The sequence below is a fragment of the Diabrotica virgifera genome, chromosome 9 (assembly GCF_917563875.1).
Source record: "Diabrotica virgifera virgifera chromosome 9, PGI_DIABVI_V3a".
NCBI classification, from domain to species: Eukaryota; Metazoa; Arthropoda; class Insecta; order Coleoptera; family Chrysomelidae; genus Diabrotica; species Diabrotica virgifera.
Window position 1 is genome coordinate 225,404,533 of NC_065451.1, and position 26,216 is coordinate 225,430,748.

At 38.8% G+C, this 26,216-nt stretch overlaps 1 protein-coding gene across 9 annotated transcripts in view; it reads left to right on the forward strand.

The window, feature by feature from the left end:
• Nucleotides 1–26,216, forward strand: part of LOC114335148 (mucin-2) — an 85,309-nt gene that overhangs the window by 38,777 nt on the left and 20,316 nt on the right. Inside the window, exons 5-6 of one of the 9 annotated variants that reach the window (XM_050662580.1) lie at nucleotides 10,312–23,951; nucleotides 24,168–25,308. In XM_050662580.1, coding sequence (XP_050518537.1) covers nucleotides 10,312–23,951; nucleotides 24,168–25,308 — 14,781 coding nt within the window. Of the gene's footprint in view, nucleotides 1–10,311; nucleotides 25,309–26,216 lie in introns of all 9 variants that reach the window. The other 8 variants (XM_050662579.1, XM_050662584.1, XM_050662585.1 and 5 more) reach the window with 8 other exon arrangements.

Consider the following 26,216-nt stretch of genomic DNA (forward strand, 5'->3'; position numbering starts at 1 on the left):
GAGAGCCATAATGGATAAAAGATCAAACGCCAATAGCGTGTATGTATATATTTATAAATTTATATTTAAAACCTGCTAATGATCATAAAATACTTAAAATCAGTCACCAATATAATATTTATATAAATTTATTAACAAACTGCAGTCCAATAAAAATAAAATTAGTTTAAGCGCTAGCTTTAAATGTCGAACAATAATTTTAAACAAACACATACACAATTTAGTCGCATTAGATTAGCTCCTGGTTGAAAATGTACTGCCACAGCTTCTATATCAATATCAACAGCACACTCATTTGCCAGTATTTCAACGTTTTCTCTATTATGTACTACTGCAATATGTAAAACTGAACAAGCTGATATTATTCTTTGAATAAAAGGTAACTTGCATCTCATTACATATGGTAAAATGGAAAATCTCTTCACAATACCAAATGTTCTTTCAATAAAAATTCTTGAAGGGATTTGTGATGGATTATAAAAACACAACTTCTGTCTGAAAATTCTGGAATGGTGTCATTCGGTAGGTGTAGTTGAGGAATGGATATCCACTATTCCCTAATAATATATTCTCCAGAAATTCCCCATTACATATACCCATAATGCAAAAGTATTTAAAAGCTCCTAAAATAGTATTTCCAATTTATTGCACTTCCATATTATTGAACGATGAGTATTATGGGATATATTATGATGTTCTCTAAACATCTTTAAATGACAAAATAATTAAATTTAACGTTTTACTCTTCAATTATCTTATTTTAATTTATATCGACAAATGGAATTTTATAGGTTATTTTTATATTTACAAAAATATTTCATGTCATTTGTCAAAATAAAAGATTCTTTAACTGCGTTTGCAATACCACTCTTTTAGACCCGTCCTGTATTTGTCCTTTATTAAAGTATCCTGTAATAAAGGATCCTTTATTTGCCGGTGGCAATAACTCTCTATTAACAGATTTGCCAAAATTAAGCAATGAAGAAACTATTAAAGAAGCTGAAAATCTGATACAAAATAAAGACGACCAAGATGCATCATTCATACATGAATGAATTTAGTTGAAGGGTATTTGGATACCACAATAAAATCGCCATTTGATATATCTTAATATTTAAAGAAGGGTTAGTACAGTCACTGAAGTTGGATATGAGCTATTACCTCCGATTTCGTTGAACCTCCATCGATTTGCATGAAAATTGGTGAGTAGTTAGAGGATATCTCAAGGAACAAAGGTGACATGGTGTCAACTTGCGCTTTTACCCTGGGGATGGATGCCACCCCTTCTTGAGACTGAAAACTATTTTATTAGAAATATCCCCTGAAAATTAGAAATTTTATTAGAAATTCGATAGAGTGACACATTCTAAGCCAAATTTGTTACATAAGGTTATTAAAATAAATCAAAACTTTTTGAGTTATTAAAGACCAGAGATTTTAATTTTTCTTGAGAAAAATGCATGTTTTTTACCGATTTTTCATAAATAACTCAAAAACTATAAGATTTTACAAAAAAGTTATTATTACCAAAATTAAAGCTAATAGAAAACGAAATAAACTCCGTACTGGAAAAACATTTTAATGTTAACTAAAAGTGAGTTATATGTAACTGAATGTATATTTTTTCGGCTAGTATCATTTTCAAATCTAAGTATTCAGCTTCAATAACGGGAAAATGATGCATTTTATAACATAACCTTATTAAAAATTTGTCAAAGTACTTATAAATATGTATCAAATGAGCCCCCAAACAAGTTGATAGCATTAAAATTTATGCACCAAATATTTTTCAAAATTTATCTTTAATTTATCTAAAAATTTTTCCAAAAAACTTATTGTTTTTTTTTAAATAACTCCGTTAATTTTTACGATGTCAGGTTTACCTAAACACCATTTGAAAGGTAATTTTAATGGCTATTAAAACACGTTGAACTTAATCTTTTAAACCCCTATGGCCACGATTACATGGTTCTCGCTGCAATATTTAAGCTTTAAACGTTTCTATCTCGGTTATTTTTTACTCTACAGAAATAGTAAAAAGGTAAAATATTTGATTCAGAAAAAACTAAAATTTGGTTATACAATACATATTTTACTTTTTACGTATATTGAGTATTTTTGGAGTTAAGTATTATCAAAAAAATGAAAATTACGATAATTTTAAAAATTCTGATTTTTTTAAATTATATCTTTTTTTTTCAAAAATATGCATTCTAAGGCCAATGCTACATTATGCGTTTTGACCGGATGCGGTGAAAACGCATCCGTTTCCAACGCAACAGGACCGACCTGTCACACTATGCGTTTAGTCTGGTGCAGTTTGTAAGCGCATACCGATGACTCAAAACGCATCCGTTTCCAACGCAACCGGACCGATCTGTCACACTATGCGTTTTCACCGGATGCGGCGGAAACGCATCCGGTCAAAACGCATAATGTGGCATCGGCCTAAACCGGTCAAAATTGCTGAAATCATTACTTATGCTAATATGTATAAAGAAATTCTTCTAAGGATTACTATAAATTTTGATGGAATTTTGTGAAGATGGCGTATGTTTTATTTTTCACTTTTTCCTAAAAATTCTAAAGGGTTCTCTTATTTTCATCAGAACTTGCTTCATTGTGATCCTATTAACTTCTACTGGCTATTTGATAGGTACTCCGAAGTACTTTGACAAGTGCTTAGCAGTTATATTTTATAAAATGCATCGTTCTCCTGTTATTTAAGCTTGAATCCTTAGATTTTAGTACTCGTCGAAAAAATATACATTTAATTACCCATAACTCGCTTTGAATTAACATTAGTTTAGTTCTTTAAATGAGGAGTATATTCAGCTTTTATTATCTTCAATTTTGGTAATAATAACTTTTTTGTAAAACCTTACAGTTTTCGAGTTATACGTGAAAAACAGCTTTAAAACATGCATTTTTTACGAAAAAATAAAATCTTTGAACTTTAATAACTCAAAAAGTATTGACTTACATTAATAACTTTACATAACAAATTTGGCTTAGAATTTGTCTCTCTATCGATTTGTGGTATTATTTCTTTCGCCCCCACTTAAAGTGGTAGTTTTCCCCACCACGGTAAAAGCGCAAGTTGGCATCATATCACCTTTGTACCTTGAGGTATCCTCTTACTACTCACCAATTTTTATGAAAATCGATGGAGGTTCAACTGCACTAAGTGGATTGAAAGATATTTTCCCTAATTTTGACATTGCTTTGCACATTTATTTGTGTTTCCCAGTTGCCAACGTGTCCACTGAAAGGTCATTTTCGAAAATGTCAAGAATTAAAAATACTTTAACATTAAGTATGACGTATGACGCAAGAACATGTTAAAAATTGGTCGATTTTGTCAAGAACAAATTTTTTTTTGAAAAATATTTTTTTAAAAGATGTTTTTTCAATGAAGAATGAGAATTTTTTCTATTATAGGTATATAAACATCGCAGTTTAAATCCATTTTTATTGTATTCCTATTTAAGTAAACATTTCTGCATTTTTTTTTCGCAAAAATGGTACGTACATGTTTGAAGGTCGGCTACTAGAGAATTGCCTAGGGCGTCAATTGACCTAAACGCGGCCCTGCGTATAGCACAAGCTGTGGAAGTATTAATACATATGTATAAATTACATATTTGTTAAAAAAATATTTTGCAACAAATTTTTTTTTAAATCTATGGTTCACTTCAGCAAACTTTTAATTCATAGTCAAATTTGATTTGATAATCAATCAATAACAATATTCTACCTGGATAATCAGAAGAAACGATAAAATCAGTTAATTGAACGATAAGTATGATGTTCCACGCCATCTGTCGGAGGTTGACATCATATCCGACTTTTTCCATTTTCAATTTTTTCTCTCTACCATTTTTTGCCTTTCAAACACACTTTTTTATTACAAAACTGTTGTATTGTAGATAAACAGACAATAAACGTAGACACAATGAGGCATCCAATATCAACAAATTGTAAATACATAGAGTAAACTGCATTAGCTTTACTAATATAATAACTTGTAAATATAACTTGTAAATAGTGTACAAAAACCTCAAATCGTTACTAATTTACTTGCTGTATATACATATATTTAGGTGCTAACTTTTTAATTCTAATGAAAATTCTTTTTAGAAAATCATTTCTTGGCGTTAATTTTTTTCGTAATTGAGGTAATTTTCGTCAATATTATCCATTGCCATCTCTTGCATACAACAAATTAAAAAATACAACTTTACAACGCATAAAAATAAACAAAACGATTATCCTTGCCCGTGCTACCTTCATGTGAAACACATGTGAAATGGACCGTAATAGTGTGACGTCAAAACGTCAAAAAGGTTTCAAAACAAAGCAAACGTTTGACGTCTGTCAAGTGATTATACACGTGATTTGTGTGATCATTTTTAATTTTATTTTGTTTTAATCACATCTGCACATTTTTTTTCTAAAGACACAATCCTTGATAGTCATATCAATCATATTGCTTTTAATTTTATAAATGTCCCTACACAAAATCAAGGATTTACACACTACATAGTACTTACTGCGTTTCATTGATTACAATCGCGGGTACCCAACAAATTACCATTTTGTAAAAATTAAACGTCCTACAAGCAATATACTCCAATTATAAAAACAAAAATAAACACCGCGTGTGAATTTTTGATAGGTTTTTATTTTGTTTGGAAACCATTTCAAAGTAGCCAACATTGATTTGACGTCACGACTATCACGGTCCATTTAACCTATCAAACCAACGTTGACAATGGCGCTAACAGTGACAGAGGCGCCGACCTAACGCAGTTGGCCGGTTTTGGAACTAACCCTCATCTTTTAGTCTAGTTTAAGTATGATAAATGGCCGCTTTTGAACATTTTTCATGTATCAGAAGGAAGCTTTTAAGTATCTTTAACTTGTAATTAAAAAAACTTAATTTTTTGCAAATGGCCGCTTTTGGAACTAGACGACTCCTATATAATATGATCTATCTATCTCTCTATTGCCCTTCATTTGTTTAAAGTTGAACGTAGGTCTCCCCCTTATTTTTCCACTCTTCTCGGTTCAGTGCCAATCCTGTCCATCTGGTCCCTGCGTATCTTCTTTGGTCATCCGACCATCGTATCTGTGGTCTGCCCTTTCCTCTTTTATGGTCCCAAGGTCTCCAGTGGATTATCGCTTCATTCCATCTTCCGTCTCTTTGTCTGCTGTGGTGTCCTGCAAATTTTCATTTGAGAGTAGCTGCATGTTTGTAACGTCTTTCACTTTGGTTTTATTTCTAATCCATGTCTTTTTCTTTTTATCACTTATCTTGATATGCATCTGCCTTCCCATTGCCCTTTGAGTCTTGGTTATCTTTTCCATATTTTCCTCTGTGAAGGTCCATATCTGTGCTCCATATGTAAGTACTGGTAGGACACATTGATCATATAAAAATACCAAGTTTTTTGTAAAAGGTATATATTAAAATACGGCGCTTAGTCTGGAATATGCGGGCATCTGATCGACCTATGAGGGAGCAGTACGGCAAGGGATAAGGGCTTGCGGCTCGGTGATACTCCCCATAGATCCCTACCGAAGGGCGTTGACGCCTAAGAACGGTGTATATACATATATTAAAATACCCTAAATAAGGGTCACAATACAAAACGTTTTCGGATTAAGGAATCCATCATCAGTGTTTAAAAGCCCTAAAATTAAGTATAACCTAATTAAATGAGATAAAAGTTAAAATTGACAGAGGTTTTCAAGAACAAGAGGCCATACTTACAAAATTTGCATGCATGAGCCACCAAAATGTATAGGGTAAAACCCTTTAAATGTAAATCATAAAGTTATTTTACATATTTATATAAAATTCATCGGATGTTATAGATAAACCTGGATGTTACCCAGGGCAACACAGGACTCTCCCCACGTGGTTGGAACTTTTTTGGATAAAACCTCACATATTGGATTTCAATGGCCAACTGACAACTGAATTCAAGAGCAACCCAAAATGACATTAAGAACTGTCAATGTAACCTAGTTGTAATATTACTTCAGCCACAACGTTAAAGATTATTTTGAATGTTTTAAGATAAAAAACAGTATCAAATTTACAAATATTAAAAATAAAAGATGTTCGCAAAATATGAAAAAAAATTTTCTCCCTTGAAATAATGCATTAATTAAGTATTCAAATAGGGAAATAAAATGTTTACGTTACAGGAAGTTATGCAGTCAACAATACCAATAGGTGTTGTATTAGTGGTATGAAATTATCAATATGATTAGACAAATAATGGTAAAGGCCTTATACTAGGAACACAACATAGTATGTAATGTGTACATACAGTCGGAAAAATGAAAGAATACCCATGAACGAACATATAAAACACGCTGTATTTTCCTGTCACCGTGTCACAAAGAAAATTGTCCAGTGCAAGTACATGTAACAATAATTATTACATGTACTTGCACTTGCCAATTTTTTGTGTGACACGGTGACCGGAAAATACAGCGTGTTTTATATGTTCGTTCATGGGTATTCTTTCATTTTTCCTACTGTATGTGTACGATTTTAAGAGTATTGATTAAATGATAATTGTTTAATGACTGATAACTTGCTTGGTAGTCGACCCAACATAAATTGGATAATGATAGAAAAAGTGATATGATAATTATAGAAATACTAATTGTGTCAATCGCTATGTGTCATTTAACCGAGATTTTCAACCCCCTACACCGTCAACTTTTTTCATAAACCACATCAGATACAATTTTCTCTTCTTTGCTACACCATTCATGACTACCACATACATCTATTTCACTCCCAATTGTCGATAAGCAACATCTTACTTTAACTCTCTAATATTCATTTTTACTTCATCCTCCTACATTCTCATTATTTCACACCAGCTTTACTTTTCCAAAATTTAGCTCCTACATCACATATACAACCACATCTATCAGAATTGAGTCTCATTCCAGCCACCTGTCTTCTTAGCCTCATCTCATAGCTTATAGATTAGATAACTCTCATTTCATAACAACACACTACACATCTTCCATGGTCCAATATCACAACATACTCTGTCAGACTTCTTAAAACCTTCCTATTCCCCCCCATATTTTACAATCATTTCATTTTTAACCAATTTGATGTCAGGTCTCTGGAGGACTCAGTTTCATCAAGCTACTCTAGTCTCATTTTCAATCAGATAAAAACAAAACAGTATTTCTATAATTATCATATCACTTTTTCTATCATTATCCAATTTATGTTGGGTCGACTACCAAGCAAGTTATCAGTCATTAAACAATTATCATTTAATCAATACTCTTAAAATCGTACACATAGGTATGTACACATTACATACTATTTTGTGTTCCTAGTATAAGGCCTTTACCATTATTTGTCTAATCGTATTGATAATTTCATACCACTAATACAACACCTATTGGTATTGTTGACTGCATAACTTCCTGTAACGTAAACATTTTATTTCCCTATTTGAATACTTAATTAATGCATTATTTCAAGGGAGAAAAAATTTTTTTCATATTTTGCGAACATCTTTTATTTTTAATATTTGTAAATTTGATACTGTTTTTTATCTTAAAACATTCAAAATAATCTTTAACGTTGTGGCTGAAGTAATATTACAACTAGGTTACATTGACAGTTCTTAATGTCATTTTGGGTTGCTCTTGAATTCAGTTGTCAGTTGGCCATTGAAATCCAATATGTGAGGTTTTCTCCAAAAAAGTTCCAACCACGTGGGGAGAGTCCTGTGTTGCCCTGGGTAACATCCAGGTTTATCTATAACATCCGATGAATTTTATATAAATATGTAAAATAACTCTATGATTTACATTTAAAGGGTTTTTACCCTATACATTTTGGTGGCTCAGGCATGCAAATTTTGTAAGTATGGCCTCTTGTTCTTGAAAACCTCTGTCAATTTTAACTTTTATCTCATTTAATTAGGTTATACTTAATTTTAGGGCTTTTAAACACTGATGATGGATTCCTTAATCCGAAAACGTTTTGTATTGTGACCCTTATTTAGGGTATTTTAAAATATACCTTTTACAAAAACCTGGTATTTTTGTGATTTATGGTATACAGCCAGCTACAGGAAGTTTATTTTCCTCGTGGATTGATCATATACTTTTGTGCGGAGATATTGGGCATATTTCTGGTTTTTCAGGATATAGCTCATTTTTCGAATGCCACTCATGCGAGTTTTAATCTACTTGTTATTTCTGCTGTTTGATTTTCTTTATTCAGCTTCATTGTTTGCTTTAGGTACATGTACTCCTTGACTTTCTGTATTGTACTTGTTCCTATTTGCAGGGTTTCGTTGTCCTCTTCTACGTTTGTCATTCTACTTCATCATCATCATCACCATTTGACTCTACAACTCTATGTGAGTCTTGGCAGCGTTTAATATTTCCCTCCATTGTTGTCGGTCCTGAGCAGCTATTTCCCATTGCTGTACTACCATTTTCCGTAGATCACTGGCTACTGCGTCCTTCCATCTCTTTCTTGGGCGACCTACTGACCTTTTGCCATCGGGCCTTTCCCAGAATGTGGCGTTAAGAAGTCTTTCGTCACTCGATCTTAGCACGTGGCCCGCCCATCTTATTCGGTTTGCTTTAATGTAGCGTACTATATTTTCATCTCCATATACTGTCTGAGTTCATCATTGTCTTCTTCTCCATTCTCCTGTTGTCTCTTCTCTGCAAGGCCCATAGACAGTCCGCATTATCTTTCTTTCAAGTACCAGTAATTTTGTCGTTTCCCGCTGGTTCAGAGTCCATGTCTCGCTTCCATACGTTATTGTGGGACGAATTATTGTCTTATATACTCATATTTTTGCTGGTCTTGAGAGTATTGTTGATTTAAGTAAGGTGATTAATGAGTAATATGCCCTGTTTCCTGCAATGATCCTGGCTGCCACGTCCTTTTCATATTTATTTTCAGATGTTATGATCGCTCCCAGGTACTTGAATTCTTTGACGATTTTAAAGTTGTATTCATTAATTGTTACGTTTTGTCTAACCCTTGGTCTTGGGTTCTTCGTAACCAACATGTACTTGGTCTTGTCCTCGTTGACCTTAAGACCAACTTACTTGGCTCCGTTCTCGAATAGGGTGAAAACTTCTTTTGCGCATCTGTGGCGGATTGTGCAATTGTGTCCACGTCATCCGCAAAGGCCAATAGTATTTTTGATCCTTGGGCGGCAAATCCGTTTGTCAGTTGTGGCTGAGCTTTATTTACTGCACGTTCCAGTGCGAAGTTAAACAGCAGCGGGGCGAGATGATCTCCTTGTCTACGCCCGGTGTCAATGAGGAATTCCTCCGACGTGGTGCTGCCAATTCTGATCCGTGCGGAAGCATTCTCCGTGCTCACCTGTGCTAACCCTACCAGCTTTCCAGGTACCCATTTCTACCATAGTCTCCCACAATACTTCTCTGCCAACAGAATCGTAAGCTTATTTAAAGTCCTATTAACAACTATTACGTATCTACTTTATGAGTTTAAATACATAAACAAAGCATTTTCAGATTGTTAACAATAGAATTTCAAATTTAATGTAGGTACTTTATTGTAATAAACTTAATACATATTTATTTATTACTAATAAAAGTTCACAGAAATGATTTTCTAAAGTGAAACAAATTGAAACATATTAACAGTGTAGCAAGTGTGTCACATTTAACCATTTTTAACATATTTCCACAGCCCTCAAAGAGCTTATATGTAAGTAAAAAATAAAATCGATATATTACTGAAAGAATATACGTCATTATAGCGGATTTACTCAACACTATGAAGGAAAGAAAATGGGCTACTTTGGTCACATACATACTAAGAAATGAAAAATATGAGTTGAGTTTACTGCGATTGTTTATACAAGGAAAAAGTGGAAGGAAAAAGAGGACCAAAATTTAAAGTAATGGAGTGGAGTGCACAACAATAGAACTCTTTAGAACCGTTGCAGAAAGAGTAAAATAGGCCATTATAATCGCCAATGTCCTTAAAGGATGACGCACAAGAAGAAGATGAAGATAGTGACATTGTAGCAAACATATACAGGGAGATTATTATAAATCTCAATCAAATTCGGATAGATTCCCATTGGACACCGAAATTTCAACTCTATCGTTAAACAGATCTACAGGAATTGGTTTACTTCCAGACTTCAAATAACTGATACGACGCAAAAAGGGCACTTAAACATTCTCGATATTAATAACTAACACTATAATATTAATTTTAGTAATATTGTAACCGACATGAATACAATTTTCTAGGATTCTATACAAACTACATCTAGCACTATGGAATCAACTGAACCATTTTCAACTAAATCATCTCCCTTCACAATAACAACTGAACCGTCACCATTCACAATAACTACTCAAACGTTCCCATTCACAGTAACGACTGAACAGACCCCATTCACTCTAACAAGTGAACCGTCACCAATCACAATGACTACTAAAACGTCCCCATTCACAATAACGAATGAACCGTCCCCATTTTCAATATCAACTGAAGAGTCACCATTTACCATAACCACTGACACGTCCCCATTCACAGTAACAACTGAACAAACACCATTCACAGTAACAACTGAACCGTCACCGTTCACATTAACTACTGAAACATCCCCATTCACAATAACAACTGAAAAGACTCCATTCACAATATCAACTGAGCCATCTGCGTTCACAATAACTACTGAAACGTCCCCATTCACAATAACGACTGAACAGACACCATTCACAGTAACAACTGAACCGTCAAAATTCACAATAACTACTGAAACGTCCCCTTTCACAATAACAACTGAAAAAACTCCATTCACAATAACAACTGAACCATCACCGATTACAATAACTACTGAAACGTCCCCATTCACAATAACGACTGAGCAGACACCATTAACAGTAACAACTGAACCGTCACCATTCACAATGACTACTGAAACGTCCCCTTTCACAATAACAACTGAACAGACTCCATTCACAATAACAACTGAACCGTCCCCATTTTCAATATCAACTGAAGAGTCACCATTCACAATAACAACTGAACAGACTCCATTCACAATAACAATTGAACCGTCCCCATTTTCAATATCAACTGAAGAGTCGCCATTCACAATTACTACTGAAACGTCCCCATTCACAATAACGACTGAACAGACACCATTCACAGTAACAACTCAACCGTCACCGTTCACAATAACTACTGAAACATCCCCATTCACAATAACGACTGAGCAAACACCATTCACAGTAACAACTGAACCGTCACCATTCACAATAACTACTGAAACGTCCCCATTCACAATAAGAACTGAAAAGACTCCATTCACAATATCAACTGAGCCATCTGCGTTCACAATAACTACTGAAACGTCCCCATTCACAATAACGACTGAACAGACACCATTTACAGTAACAACTGAACCGTCACCATTCACAATGACTACTGAAACGTCCCCTTTCACAATAACAACTGACCAGACTCCATTCACAATAACAACTGAACCGTCCCCATTTTCAATATCAACTGAAGAGTCACCATTCACAATAACCACTGAAACGTCCCCATTCACAGTAACAACTGAACCGTCACCATTCACAATAACTACTGAAACGTCCCCATTCACAATAATAACTGAAAAGACTCCATTCACAATATCAACTGAGCCATCTGCGTTCACAATAACTACTGAAACGTCCCCATTCACAATAACGACTGAACAGACACAATTTACAGTAATAACTGAACCGTCACCCTTCACAATGACTACTGAAACGTCCCCTTTCACAATAACAACTGACCAGACTCCATTCACAATAACAACTGAACCGTCCCCATTTTCAATATCAACTGAAGAGTCACCATTCACAATAACCACTGAAACGTCCCCATTCACAGTAACAACTGAACCGTCACCGTTCACATTAATTACTGAAACATCCCCATCCACAATAACAACTGAAAAGACTCCATTCACAATATCAACTGAGCCATCTGCGTTCACAATAACTACTGAAACGTCCCCATTCACAATAACGACTGAACAGACACCATTCACAGTAACAACTGAACCGTCAAAATTCACAATAACCACTGAAACGTCCCCTTTCACAATAACAACTGAAAAAACTCCATTCACAATAACAACTGAACCATCTCCGATTACAATAACTACTGAAACGTCCCCATTCACAATAACGACTGAGCAGACACCATTAACAGTAACAACTGAACCGTCACCATTCACAATGACTACTGAAACGTCCCCTTTCACAATAACAACTGAACAGACTCCATTCACAATAACTACTGAACCGTCCCCATTTTCAATATCAACTGAAGAGTCACCATTCACAATAACCACTGAAACGTCCCCATTCACAGTAACAACTGAACAAACACCATTCACAGTAACAACTGAACCGTCGCCATTCACAATAACTACTGAAACGTCCCCATTCACAATAACAACTGAAAAGACTCCATTCACAATATCAACTGAGCCATCTGCATTCACAATAACTACTGAAACGTCCCCATTCACAATAACGACTGAACAGACACCATTCACAGTAACAACTGAACCGTCACCATTCACAATGACTACTGAAACGTCCCCTTTCACAATAACAACTGAACAGACTCTATTCACAATAACAACTGAACCGTCCCCATTTTCAATATCAACTGAAGAGTCACCATTCACAATAACCACTGAAACGTCCCCATTCACAGTAACAACTGAACCGTCACCATTCACAATAACTACTGAAACGTCCCCATTCACAATAATAACTGAAAAGACTCCATTCACAATAACAACTGAACCATCTCCGTTCACAATAACTACTAAAACGTCCCCATTCACAATAACGACTGAACAGACACCATTCACAGTAACAACTCAACCATCACCGTTCACAATAACTACTGAAACATCCCCATTCACAATAATGACTGAACAAACACCATTCACAGAAACAACTGAACCGTCACCATTCACAATAACTACTGAAACGTCCCCATTCACAAAAACAACTGAAAAGACTCCATTCACAATAACAACTGAGCCATCTGCGTTCACAATAACTACTGAAACGTCTCCATTCACAATAACGACTGAACAGACACCATTCACAGTAACAACTGAACCGTCACCATTCACAATGACTACTGAAACGTCCCCTTTCACAATAACAACTGAACAGACTTCATTCACAATAACAAATGAACCGTCCCAATTTTCAATATCAACTGAAGAGTCGCCATTCACAATAACCACTGAAACGTCCCCATTCACAGTAACAACTGAACAAACACCAATCACAGTAACAACTGAACCGTCACCGTTCACAATAACTACTAAAACGTCCCCATTCACAATAACAACTGAACAGACTCCATTCACATTAACAACTGAACCATCACCATTAACAATAAGTACTGAAACGTCCCCATTCACAATAACAACTGAACAGACGCCGTTCACAGTAACAACTGAAAAGACTCCATTCACAATAACAACTGAACTATCTCCGTTCACAATAACTACTAAAACGTCCCCATTCACAATAACGACTGAAAAGACCCCATTCACAGTAACAACTGAACCATCTCCGTTCACAATAACTACTGAAACGTCCCCATTCCCAAAAACGACTGAACAAACACCATTCACAGTAACAACTGAACCGTCACCGTTCACAGTAACTACTGAAACGTCCCCATTCACAATAACAACTGAACAGACGCCGTTCACAGTAACAACTGAAAAGACTCCATTCACAATAACAACTGAACTATCTCCGTTCACAATAACTACTAAAACGTCCCCATTCACAATAACGACTGAACAAACACCATTCACAGTAACAACTGAACCGTCACCGTTCACAATAACTACTGAAATTTCCCCATTCACAATAACGACTGAACAGACACCATTCACAGTAACAACTGAGCCGTCACCATTCACACTAACTACTGAAACGTCCCCATTCACAATAACAACTGAAAAGACTCCATTCACAATAACAACTGAACCGTCTCCGTTCACAATAACTACTGAAACGTCCCCATTCACAATAACGACTGAACAGACACCATTCACAGTAACAACTGAACCGTCACCATTCACGATGACAACCGAAACGTCCCCTTTCACAATAACAACTGAACAGACTCCATTCACAATGACTACTGAACCGTCCCCATTTTCAATATCAACTGAAGAATCGCCATTCACAATAACCACTGAAACGTCCCCATTCACAGTAACAACTGAACAAACACCATTCGCAGTAACAACTGAACCGTCACCGTTCACAATAACTACTGAAACGTCCCCATTCACAATAACAACTGAAAAGACTCCATTCACAATAACAACTGAACCATCTCCGTTCACAATAGCTACTGAAACGTCCCCATTCACAATAACGACTGAACAGACACCATCAACAGTAACAACTGAACCGTCACCGTTCACAATAACTACTGAAACGTCCCCATTCACAATAACGACTGAACAGACACCATTCACAGTAACAAATGAACCGTCACCATTCACGATGACAACCGAAACGTCCCCTTTCACAATAACAACTGAACAGACTCCATTCACAATAACTACTGAACCGTCCCCATTTTCAATATCAACTGAAGAGTCGCCATTCACAATAACCACTGAAACGTCCCTATTCACAGTAACAACTGAACAAACACCATTCGCAGTAACAACTGAACCGTCACCGTTCACAATATCTACTGAAACGTCTCCATTCACAATAACAACTGAAAAGACTCCATTCACAATAACAACTGAACCATCACCATTAACAATAACTACTGAAACGTCCCCATTCACAATAACAACTGAACAGACGCCGTTCACAGTAACAACTGAACCGTCACCATTTACAATAACTACTGAAACGTCCCCATACACCGTAACAACTGAACAGACTCCATTCACAATAACAACTGCAACATCCCCATTCACAATAACAACTGAACAAACGCCGTTCACAGTAACAACTGAAATGTCAATATTTACAATAAATACTGAAACGTCCCCATACACCGTAACAAGTGAACAGCCTCCATTCACAATAACTACTGAAACGTCCCCATTCACAATAACAACTGAACAGACGCCGTTCACAGTAACAACCGAACCGTCACCATTTACAATAACTACTAAAACGTCCCCATACACCGTAACAACTGAACAGACTCCATTCACAATAACCACTGAAACGTCCCCATTCACAATAACAACTGAACAGACGCCGTTCACAGTAACAACAGAACCGTCACCATTTACAATAACTACTGAAACGTCCCCATACACCGTAACAACTGAACAGACTCCATTCACAATAACAACTGCAACGTCCCCATTCACAATAACAACTGAACAGACGCCGTTCACAGTAACAACTGAAAGGTCACCATTTACAATAACTACTGAAACGTCCCCATACACCGTAACAACTGAACAGACTCCATTCACAATAACTACTGAAACGTCCCCATTTACAATAACAACTGAACAGACGCCGTTCACAATAACAACAGAACCGTCACCATTTACAATAACTACTGAAACGTCCCCATACACCGTAACAACTGAACAGACTCCATTCACAATAACAACTGCAACGTCCCCATTCACAATAACAACTGAACAAACGCCGTTCACAGTAACAACTGAAAGGACACCATTTACAATAACTACTGAAACGTCCCCGTACACCGTAACAACTGAACAGACTCCATTCACAATAACTACTGAAACGTCCCCATTCACAATAATAACTGAACAGACGCCGTTCACAGTAACAACCGAACCTTCACCATTTACAATAACTACTGAAACAGCCCCATACACCGTAACAACTGAACAGACTCCATTCACAATAACAACTGCAACGTCCCCATTCACAATAACAACTGAACAGACGCCGTTCACAGTAACAACCGAACCGTCACCATTTACAATAACTACTGAAACGGCCCCATATACCGTAACAACTGAACAGACTCCATTCACAATAACAACCGCAACGTCCCCATTCACAATAACAACTGAACAGACGCCGTTCACAGTAACAACTGAAAGGTCACCATTTACAATAACTACTGAAACGTCCGTATACACCGTAACAACTGAACAGACTCCATTCACAATAACTACTGAAACGTCCCCATTCACAATAACAACTGAACAGACGCCGTTCACAGTAACAACAGAACCGTCACCATTTACAATAACTACTGAAACGTCCCCATACACCGTAACAACTAAACAGACTCCATTCACAATAACAACTGCAACGTCCCCATTCACAATAACAACTGAACAGACGCAGTTCACAGTAACAACTGAACCGTCTCCGTTGACAATAACAACTGAACCATCTCCATTTACTATAACTGCTGAACCGTCCCCGTTGACAATCACAACTGAACCCTCTCCATTTACTATAACAGATGAACCGTCCCCATTCACAGTAACAACTCAACCGTCCCCGTTGACAATCACAACTGAACCCTCTCCATTTACTATAACAGCTAAACCGTCCCCATTCACAATAACAACTGAACCGTTCCCGTTGACAATAACAACAGAACCCTCACCATTTACTATAACAGCGGAACCGTCCCCATTCACAATAACAACTGAACCGTCCCCGTTGACAATCTCAACTAAACCCTCTCCATTTACTATAACAGCTGAACCGTCCCCATTTACAGTAACAACTGAACCGTCCCCGTTGACAATCACAACTGAACCATCTCCATTTACTATAACAGCTGAACCGACCCCATTCACAATAACACCTGAACCGTTCCCGTTGACAATAACAACAGAACCCTCACCATTTACTATAACAGCTGAACCGTCCCCATTCACAGTAACAACTGAACCGTCCCCGTTGACAATCACAACTGAAGCCTCTCCATATACTATAACAGCCGAACCGTCCCCATTCACAGTAACAACTGAACCGTCCCCGTTGACAATCACAACTGAAGCCTCTCCATATACTATAACAGCCGAACCGTCCCCATTCACAGTAACAGCTGAACCGTCCCCGTTGACAATAACAAAAGAACCCACACCATTTACTATAACAGCTGAACCGTCCCCATTTACAATAACAACTGAACCGTCCCCGTTGACAATAACAACAGAACCCTCATCATTTACTATAACAGCTGAACCGTCCCCATTCACAATAACAACTGAACCGTCCCCGTTGACAATCACAACTGAACCCTCTCCATTTACTATTACAGCTGAACCGTCCCCATTTACAATAACAACTAAACCGTCCCCGTTTACTATAACAGCTGAACCGTCCCCATTCACAGCAACAACTGAACCGTCCCCGTTGACAATAACAACAGAACCCTCACCATTTACTATAACGGCTGAACCGTCTCCATTCACAGTAACAACTGAACCGTCCCCATTCACAGTAACAGCTGAACCGTCCCCGTTGACAATAACAACTGAACCGTCCCCGTTGACAATAACAACAGAACCCTCACCATTTACTATAACGGCTGAACCGTCTCCATTCACAGTAACAACTGAACCGTCCCCATTCACAGTAACAGCTGAACCGTCCCCATTTACAATAACAACTGAACCGTCCCCGTTGACAATAACAACAGAACCCTCACCATTTACTATAACGGCTGAACCGTCTCCATTCACAGTAACAACTGAACCGTCCCCATTCACAATCACAACTGAACCCTCTCCATTTACTATAACAGCTGAACCGTTGCCATTCACAGTAACAACTGAACCGTCCCCGTTGACAATCACAACTGAACCATCTCCATTTACTATAACAGCTGAACCGTCCCCATTCACAGTAACAACTGAACCGTCCCCGTTGACAATCACAACTGAACCCTCTCCACTTACTATAACAGCTGAACCGTCGCCATTCACAGTAACAACTGAACCGTCCCCGTTGACAATCACAACTGAACCCTCTCCATTTACTATAACAACTGATCCGTCCCCATTCACAGTAACAACTGAACCGTCCCCGTTGACAATCACAACTGAACCATCTCCATTTACTATAACAGCTGAACCGTCCCCATTCACAGTAACAACTGAACCGTCCCCGTGGACAATCACAACTGAACCCTCTCCATTTACTATAACAGCTGAACCGTCGCCATTCACAGTAACAACTGAACCGTCCCCGTTGACAATCACAACTGAACCATCTCCATTTACTATAACAGCTGAACCGTCGCCATTCACAGTAACAACTGAACCGTCCCCGTTGACAATCACAACTGAACCCTCTCCATTTACTATAACAGCTGATCCGTTCCCATTCACAGTAACAACTGAACCGTCCCCGCTGACAATCACAACTGAACCCTCTCCATTTACTATAACAGCTGATCCGTCGCCATTCACTGTAACCACTGAACCGTCCCCGTTGACAATCACAACTGAACCATCTCCATTTACTATAACAGCTGAACCGTTGCCATTCACAGTAACAACTGAACCGTCCCCGTTGACAATCACAACTGAACCCTCTCCATTTACTATAACAACTGAACCGTCGCCATTGACAGTCACGACTGAACCCTCTCCATTTACTATAACAGCTGAACCGTCGCCATTCACAGTAACAACTGAACCGTCCCCAGTGACAATCACAACTGAACCCTCTCCATTTACTATAACAACTGAACCGTCGCCATTCACAGTAACAACTGAACCGTCCCCGTTGACAATCACAACTGAACAATCTCCATTTACTATAACAGCTGAACCGTTGCCATTCACAGTAACAACTGAACCGTCCCCGTTGACAATCACAACTGAACCCTCTCCATTTACTATAACAACTGAACCGTCGCCATTGACAGTCACGACTGAACCCTCTCCATTTACTATAACAGCTGAACCGTCGCCATTCACAGTAACAACTGAACCGTCCCCAGTGACAATCACAACTGAACCCTCTCCATTTACTATAACAGCTGGACCGTCCCCATTCACTGTAACAACTGAACCATCCCCATTGACAATCACAACTGAACCCTCTCCATTTACTATAACAGCTGAACCGTCCCCATTTACAGTACCAACTGAACCGTCCCCATTTACAATCACAACTGAACCCTCTCCATTTACTATAACAGCTGAACCGTCGCCATTCACAGTAACAACTGAACCGTCCCCGTTGACAATCACAACTGAACCCTCTCCATTTACTATAACAGCTGAACCGTCGCCATTCACAGTAACAACTGAACCGTCCCCGGTGACAATCACAACTGAACCCTCTCCATTTACTATAACAACTGAACCGTCGCCATTGACAGTCACGACTGAACCCTCTCCATTTACTATAACAGCTGAACCGTCGCCATTCACAGTAACAACTGAACCGTCCCCAGTGACAATCACAACTGAACCCTCTCCATTTACTATAACAGCTGGACCGTCCCCATTCACTGTAACAACTGAACCATCCCCATTGACAATCACAACTGAACCCTCTCCATTTACTATAACAGCTGAACCGTCCCCATTCACAGTAACAACTGAACCGTCCCCGTTGACAATCACAACTGAACCATCTCCATTTACTATAACAGCTGAACCGTCCCCACTCACAGTAACAACTGAACCGTCCCCATTGACAATCACAACTGAACCCTCTCCGTTTACTATAACAGCTGAACCGTCGCCATTCACAGTAACAACTGAACCGTCCCCGGTGACAATCACAACTGAACCCTCTCCATTTACTATAACAGCTGAACCGTCGCGATTCACAGTAACAACTGAACCGTCCCCGTTGACAATCACAACTGAACCCTCTCCATTTACTATAACAAATGAACCGTCCCCATTCATAGTAACAACTGAACCGTCCCCGTTGACAATCACAACTGAACAATCTCCATTTACTATATCAGCTGAACCGTCCCCATTCACAGTAACAACTGAACTGTCCCCGTTGATAATAACAACTGAACCCTCTCCATTTACTATAACAGCTGAACCGTCGCCATTCACAGTAACAACTGAAACGTCCCCATTGACAATCACAACTGAGCCCTCTCCATTTACTATAACAATTGAACCGTCGCCATTCACAGTAACAACTGAACCGTCCCCGTTGACAATCACAACTGAACCCTCTCCATTTACTATAACAGCTGAACCGTCACCATTCACAGTAACAACTGAACCGTCCCCGGTGACAATCACAACTGAACCCTCTCCATTTACTATAACAACTGAACCGTCGCCATTGACAGTCACGACTGAACCCTCTCCATTTACTATAACAGCTGAACCGTCGCCATTCACAGTAACAACTGAACCGTCCCCAGTGACAATCACAACTGAACCCTCTCCATTTACTATAACAGCTGGACCGTCCCCATTCACTGTAACAACTGAACCATCCCCATTGACAATCACAACTGAACCCTCTCCATTTACTATAACAGCTGAACCGTCCCCATTCACAGTAACAACTGAACCGTCCCCGTTGACAATCACAACTGAACCATCTCCATTTACTATAACAGCTGAACCGTCCCCACTCACAGTAACAACTGAACCGTCCCCATTGACAATCACAACTGAACCCTCTCCGTTTACTATAACAGCTGAACCGTCGCCATTCACAGTAACAACTGAACCGTCCCCGGTGACAATCACAACTGAACCCTCTCCATTTACTATAACAGCTGAACCGTCGCGATTCACAGTAACAACTGAACCGTCCCCGTTGACAATCACAACTGAACCCTCTCCATTTACTATAACAAATGAACCGTCCCCATTCATAGTAACAACTGAACCGTCCCCGTTGACAATCACAACTGAACAATCTCCATTTACTATATCAGCTGAACCGTCCCCATTCACAGTAACAACTGAACTGTCCCCGTTGATAATAACAACTGAATCCTCTCCATTTACTATAACAGCTGAACCGTCGCCATTCACAGTAACAACTGAACCGTCACCGTTGACAATCACAACTGAACCCTCTCCATTGACTATAACAGCTGAACCGTTCCCATTCACAGTAACAACTGAACCGTCCCCGTTGACAATCACAACTGAACCCTCTCCATTTACTATAACAGCTGATCCGTCCCCATTCACAGTAACAACTGAACCGTCCCCGTTGACAATCACAACTGAACTATCTCCATTTACTATAACAGCTGAACCGTCCCCATTCACAGTAACAACTGAACCGTCCCCATTGACAATCACAACTGAACCCTCTCCATTTACTATAACAGCTGAACCGTCGCCATTCACAGTAACAACTGAACCGTCTCCGGTGACAATCACAACTGAACCCACTCCATTTACTATAACAGCTGAACCGTCCCCATTCACAATAACAACTGAACCGTCCCCGTTGACAATCACAACTGAACTATCTCCATTTAGTATAACAGCTGAACCGTCCCCATTCACAGTAACAACTGAACCGTCACCATTGACAATCACAACTGAACCCTCTCCATTTACTATAACAGCTGAACCGTCGCCATTCACAGTAACAACTGAACCGTCGCCGGTGACAATCACAACTGAACCATCTCCATTTACTATAACAGCTGATCCGTCGCCATTCACAGTAACAGCTGAACCGTCCCCATTGACAATCACAACTGAACCATCTCCATTTACTATAACAGCTGAACCGTCCCCATTCACAGTAACAGCTGAACCGTCTACATTGACAATCACAACTGAACCCTCTCCATTTACTATAACAGCTGAACCGTCCCCATTCACTGTAACAACTGAACCATCCCCATTGACAATCACAACTGAACCCTCTCCATTTACTATAACAGCTGAACCGTCCCCATTCACAGTACCAACTGAACCGTCCCCATTGACAATCACAACTGAACCCTATCCATTTACTATAACAGCTGAACCGTCGCCATTCACCGTAACAACTGAACCGTCCCCGTTGACAATCACAACTGAACCCTCTCCATTTACTATAACAGCTGAACCGTACCCATTCACAGTAACAACTGAACCGTCCCCGTTGACAATCACAACTGAACCCTCTCCATTTACTATAACAGCTGATCCGTCCCAATTTACAGTAACAACTGAACCGTCCCCGTTGACAATCACAACTGAACCATCTCCATTTACTATAACAGCTGAACCGTCCCCATTCACAGTAACAACTGAACCGTCCTCATTGACAATCACAACTGAACCCTCTCCATTTACTATAACAGCTGAACCGTCGCCATTCACAGTAACAACTGAACCGTCCCCGTTGACAATCACAACTGAACCCTCTCCATTTACTATAACAGCTGAACCGTCCCCATTCACAGTAACAACTGAACCGTCCCCGTTGACAATCACAACTGAACAATCTCCATTTACTATATCAGCTGAACCGTCCCCATTCACAGTAACAACTGAACCGTCCCCGTTGACAATAACAACTGAACCCTATCCATTTACTATAACAGCTGAACCGTCGCCATTCACAGTAACAACTGAACCGTCCCCATTGACAATCACAACTGAGCGCTCTCCATTTACTATAACAACTGAACCGTCGCCATTCACAGTAACAACTGAACCGTCCCCGTTGACAATCACAACTGAACCATCTCCATTTACTATAACAGCTGAACCGTCCCCATTCACATTAACAACTGAACCGTCCCCATTGACAATCACAACTGAACCCTCTCCATTTACTATAACAGCTGAACCGTCCCCATTCACATTAACAACTGAACCGTCCCCATTGACAATCACAACTGAACCCTCTCCATTTACTATAACAGCTGAACCGTCTCCACTCACAGTAACAACTGAACCGTCCCCGTTGACAATCACAACTGAACCCTCTCCATTTACTATAACAGCTGAACCGTCGCCATTCACAGTAACCACTGAACCGTCCCCGTTGACAATCACAACTGAACCCTCTCCATTTACTATAACAGCTGAACCGTCCCCATTCACAGTAACAACTGAACCGTCCCCGTTGACAATCACAACTGAACCATCTCCATTTACTATAACAGCTGAACCGTCCCCATTCACAGTAACAACTGAACCGTCCCCATTGACAATCACAACTGAACCCTCTCCATTTACTATAACAGCTGAACCGTCGCCATTCACAGTAACAACTGAACCGTCCCCGGTGACAATCACAAGTGAACTCTCTCCATTTACTATAACAGCTGAACCGTCCCCATTCACAGTAACAACTGAACCGTCCCCGTTGACAATCACAACTGAACAATCTCCATTTACTATATCAGCTGAACCGTCCCCATTCACAGTAACAACTGAACCGTCCCCGTTGACAATAACAACAGAACCCTCACCGTTTACTATAACAGCTAAACCGTCCCCATTTACAATAACAACTGAACCGTCCCCGTTGACAATAATAACAGAACCCTCTCCATTTACTATAACAGCTGAACCGTCCCCATTCACAGTAACAACTGAACCGTCCCCGTTGACAATCACAACTGAAACATCTCCATTTACTATAACAGCTGAACCGTCCTCATTTACAGTAACAACTGAACCGTCCCCGTTGACAATCACAAATGAACCCTCTCCATTTACTATAACAGCTGAACCGTCGCCATTCACAGTAACAACTGAACCGTCCCCGTTGACAATCACAACTGAACCCTCTCCATTTACTATAACAGCTGAACCGTCGCCATTCACAGTAACAACTGAACCGTCCCCGTTGACAATCACAACTGAACCATCTCCATTTACTATAACAGCTGAACCGTCCCCATTCAAAGTGACAACTGAACCGTCCCCATTGCCAATCACAACGGAACCCTCTCCATTTACTATAACAGCTGAACCGTCCCCGTTGACAATCACAACTGAAACATCTCCATTTACTATAACAGCTGAACCGTCCTCATTTACAGTAACAACTGAACCGTCCCCGTTGACAATCACAAATGAACCCTCTCCATTTACTATAACAGCTGAACCGTCGCCATTCACAGTAACAACTGAACCGTCCCCGTTGACAATCACAACTGAAACATCTCCATTTACTATAACAGCTGAACCGTCTCCATTCACAGTAACAACTGAACCGTCCCCGTTGACAATCACAACTGAAACATCTCCATTTACTATAACAGCTGAACCGTCCTCATTTACAGTAACAACTGAACCGTCCCCGTTGACAATAATAACAGAACCCTCTCCATTTACTATAACAGCTGAACCGTCCCCATTCACAGTAACAACTGAACCGTCCCCGTTGACAATCACATCTGAAACATCTCCATTTACTATAACAGCTGAACCGTCCTCATTTACAGTAACAACTGAACCGTCCCCGTTGACAATCACAAATGAACCCTCTCCATTTACTATAACAGCTGAACCGTCGCCATTCACAGTAACAACTGAACCGTCCCCGTTGCCAATCACAACCGAACCCTCTCCATTTACTATAACAGCTGAACCGTCTCCATTCACAGTAACAACTGAACCGTCCCCGTTGACAATCACAACTGAACCCTCTCCATTTACTATAACAGATTATCCGTCCCCATTCACAATAGCAACTGAACCGTCCCCGTTGACAATCACAACTGAACCATCTCCATTTACTATAACAGCTGAACCGTCGCCATTTACTATAACAGCTGAATCGTCCCCAGTCACAATAACAACTGAACCGTCCCCGTTGACAATAACAACAGAACCCTCACCATTTACTATAACAGCTGAACCGTCGCCATTTACAATAACAACTGAACCGTCCCCGTTGACAATAACAACAGAACCGTCTCCAGTCACAATAACAACTGATCCGTCTCCATTCAAAATAACGACTTTAACCACAATTAAATTATCTCCTTCAAGTTCAATTACACATATACCTCCTGTACCCATTCGAAGTGATTCTACTAGTACCACTAAATCATACAGTATTGATAACGAGATTGAAGACAGTTCTCTATCGTCACGTGATGTTAATAGGCCGTTATTTGATGTTCACGATTTGGGTCCGTTGTTAGATAACTCGGCTTTTGTAAATACTAAGCTTAAAGCAGACAATGGTGAAAATAGTTTCTTATCTGCTCCTGTACATACTAACATCAAGACTAACATTAATCAACTCAAGTCTGATCATCTAACAAATGCTTTATCTAAATCAATTGATCCAACGGTAAGTTATGTAGCTTTGAATATTGGTTTGCAGACTTGGGCAACTTTGGTTTTACAGTTTAACAAATTTAGGAAAAACCGATCAAATAAACACATCAAGGGGACAAGAAATGAAAGTCGTTTGCTTTGAAGAAGCAATATTTTTCTGTTAAAAGTTTATCTATTCAACTTAAAAGTATATTTAGTACAATTTACGGGTAATATGACCCTTATGTGCGCCAATGGTAAACATAAAATTTTTAGTTGTATATCAAAAATTGCACAATAACTACCTCTTAAAACCTACTAAATTTCATTTGCATATCTCAACCGGTTTTAGAGCAATAAATAAATCATCAATTTGTACGAAAAATTTCAACATCCCTATTTTTTCATTATTTCTTTACTATTTTTTCATGCAGAATTACTCCTTGAAGTTTACCATACTTATTTAAAAACACCCTGTATTGATGCAAAAAAGCCTAGTTGTTAAAGTACATACCTAACCTTTTTATTACCCAACATAAGCGAATGGATCAAAAAACAGAATGTTAAGACAACATGATGCTATATTTGGGTTTTAATTTCAGTATTTTATAAATGTTAGGATATTCCACAGGGTGACGCGAATTTTGAGAAAAAATCACAGTTTGATTGGTACACCCGGTATACAATGACAATTTACCTGTCTAGCAACAATATTATTACAGCGGTATTGTTAAAGAATATAAAGCTATATCGTGTTAAAAAAATCATTTAAATCGGACAACAGGTTTAGGATATTCGAGACATTAAAATTAAAAATGACTAATTTTTAAGGTGGAGCATTAATTTCTTGGAGAAGTGTATTTTTATTCATAGTAATTGAGAAATGGAGACATGACAGAGGCATTTGATATTGACAATGGAGGTAGGCAAGGTGATGCCTTA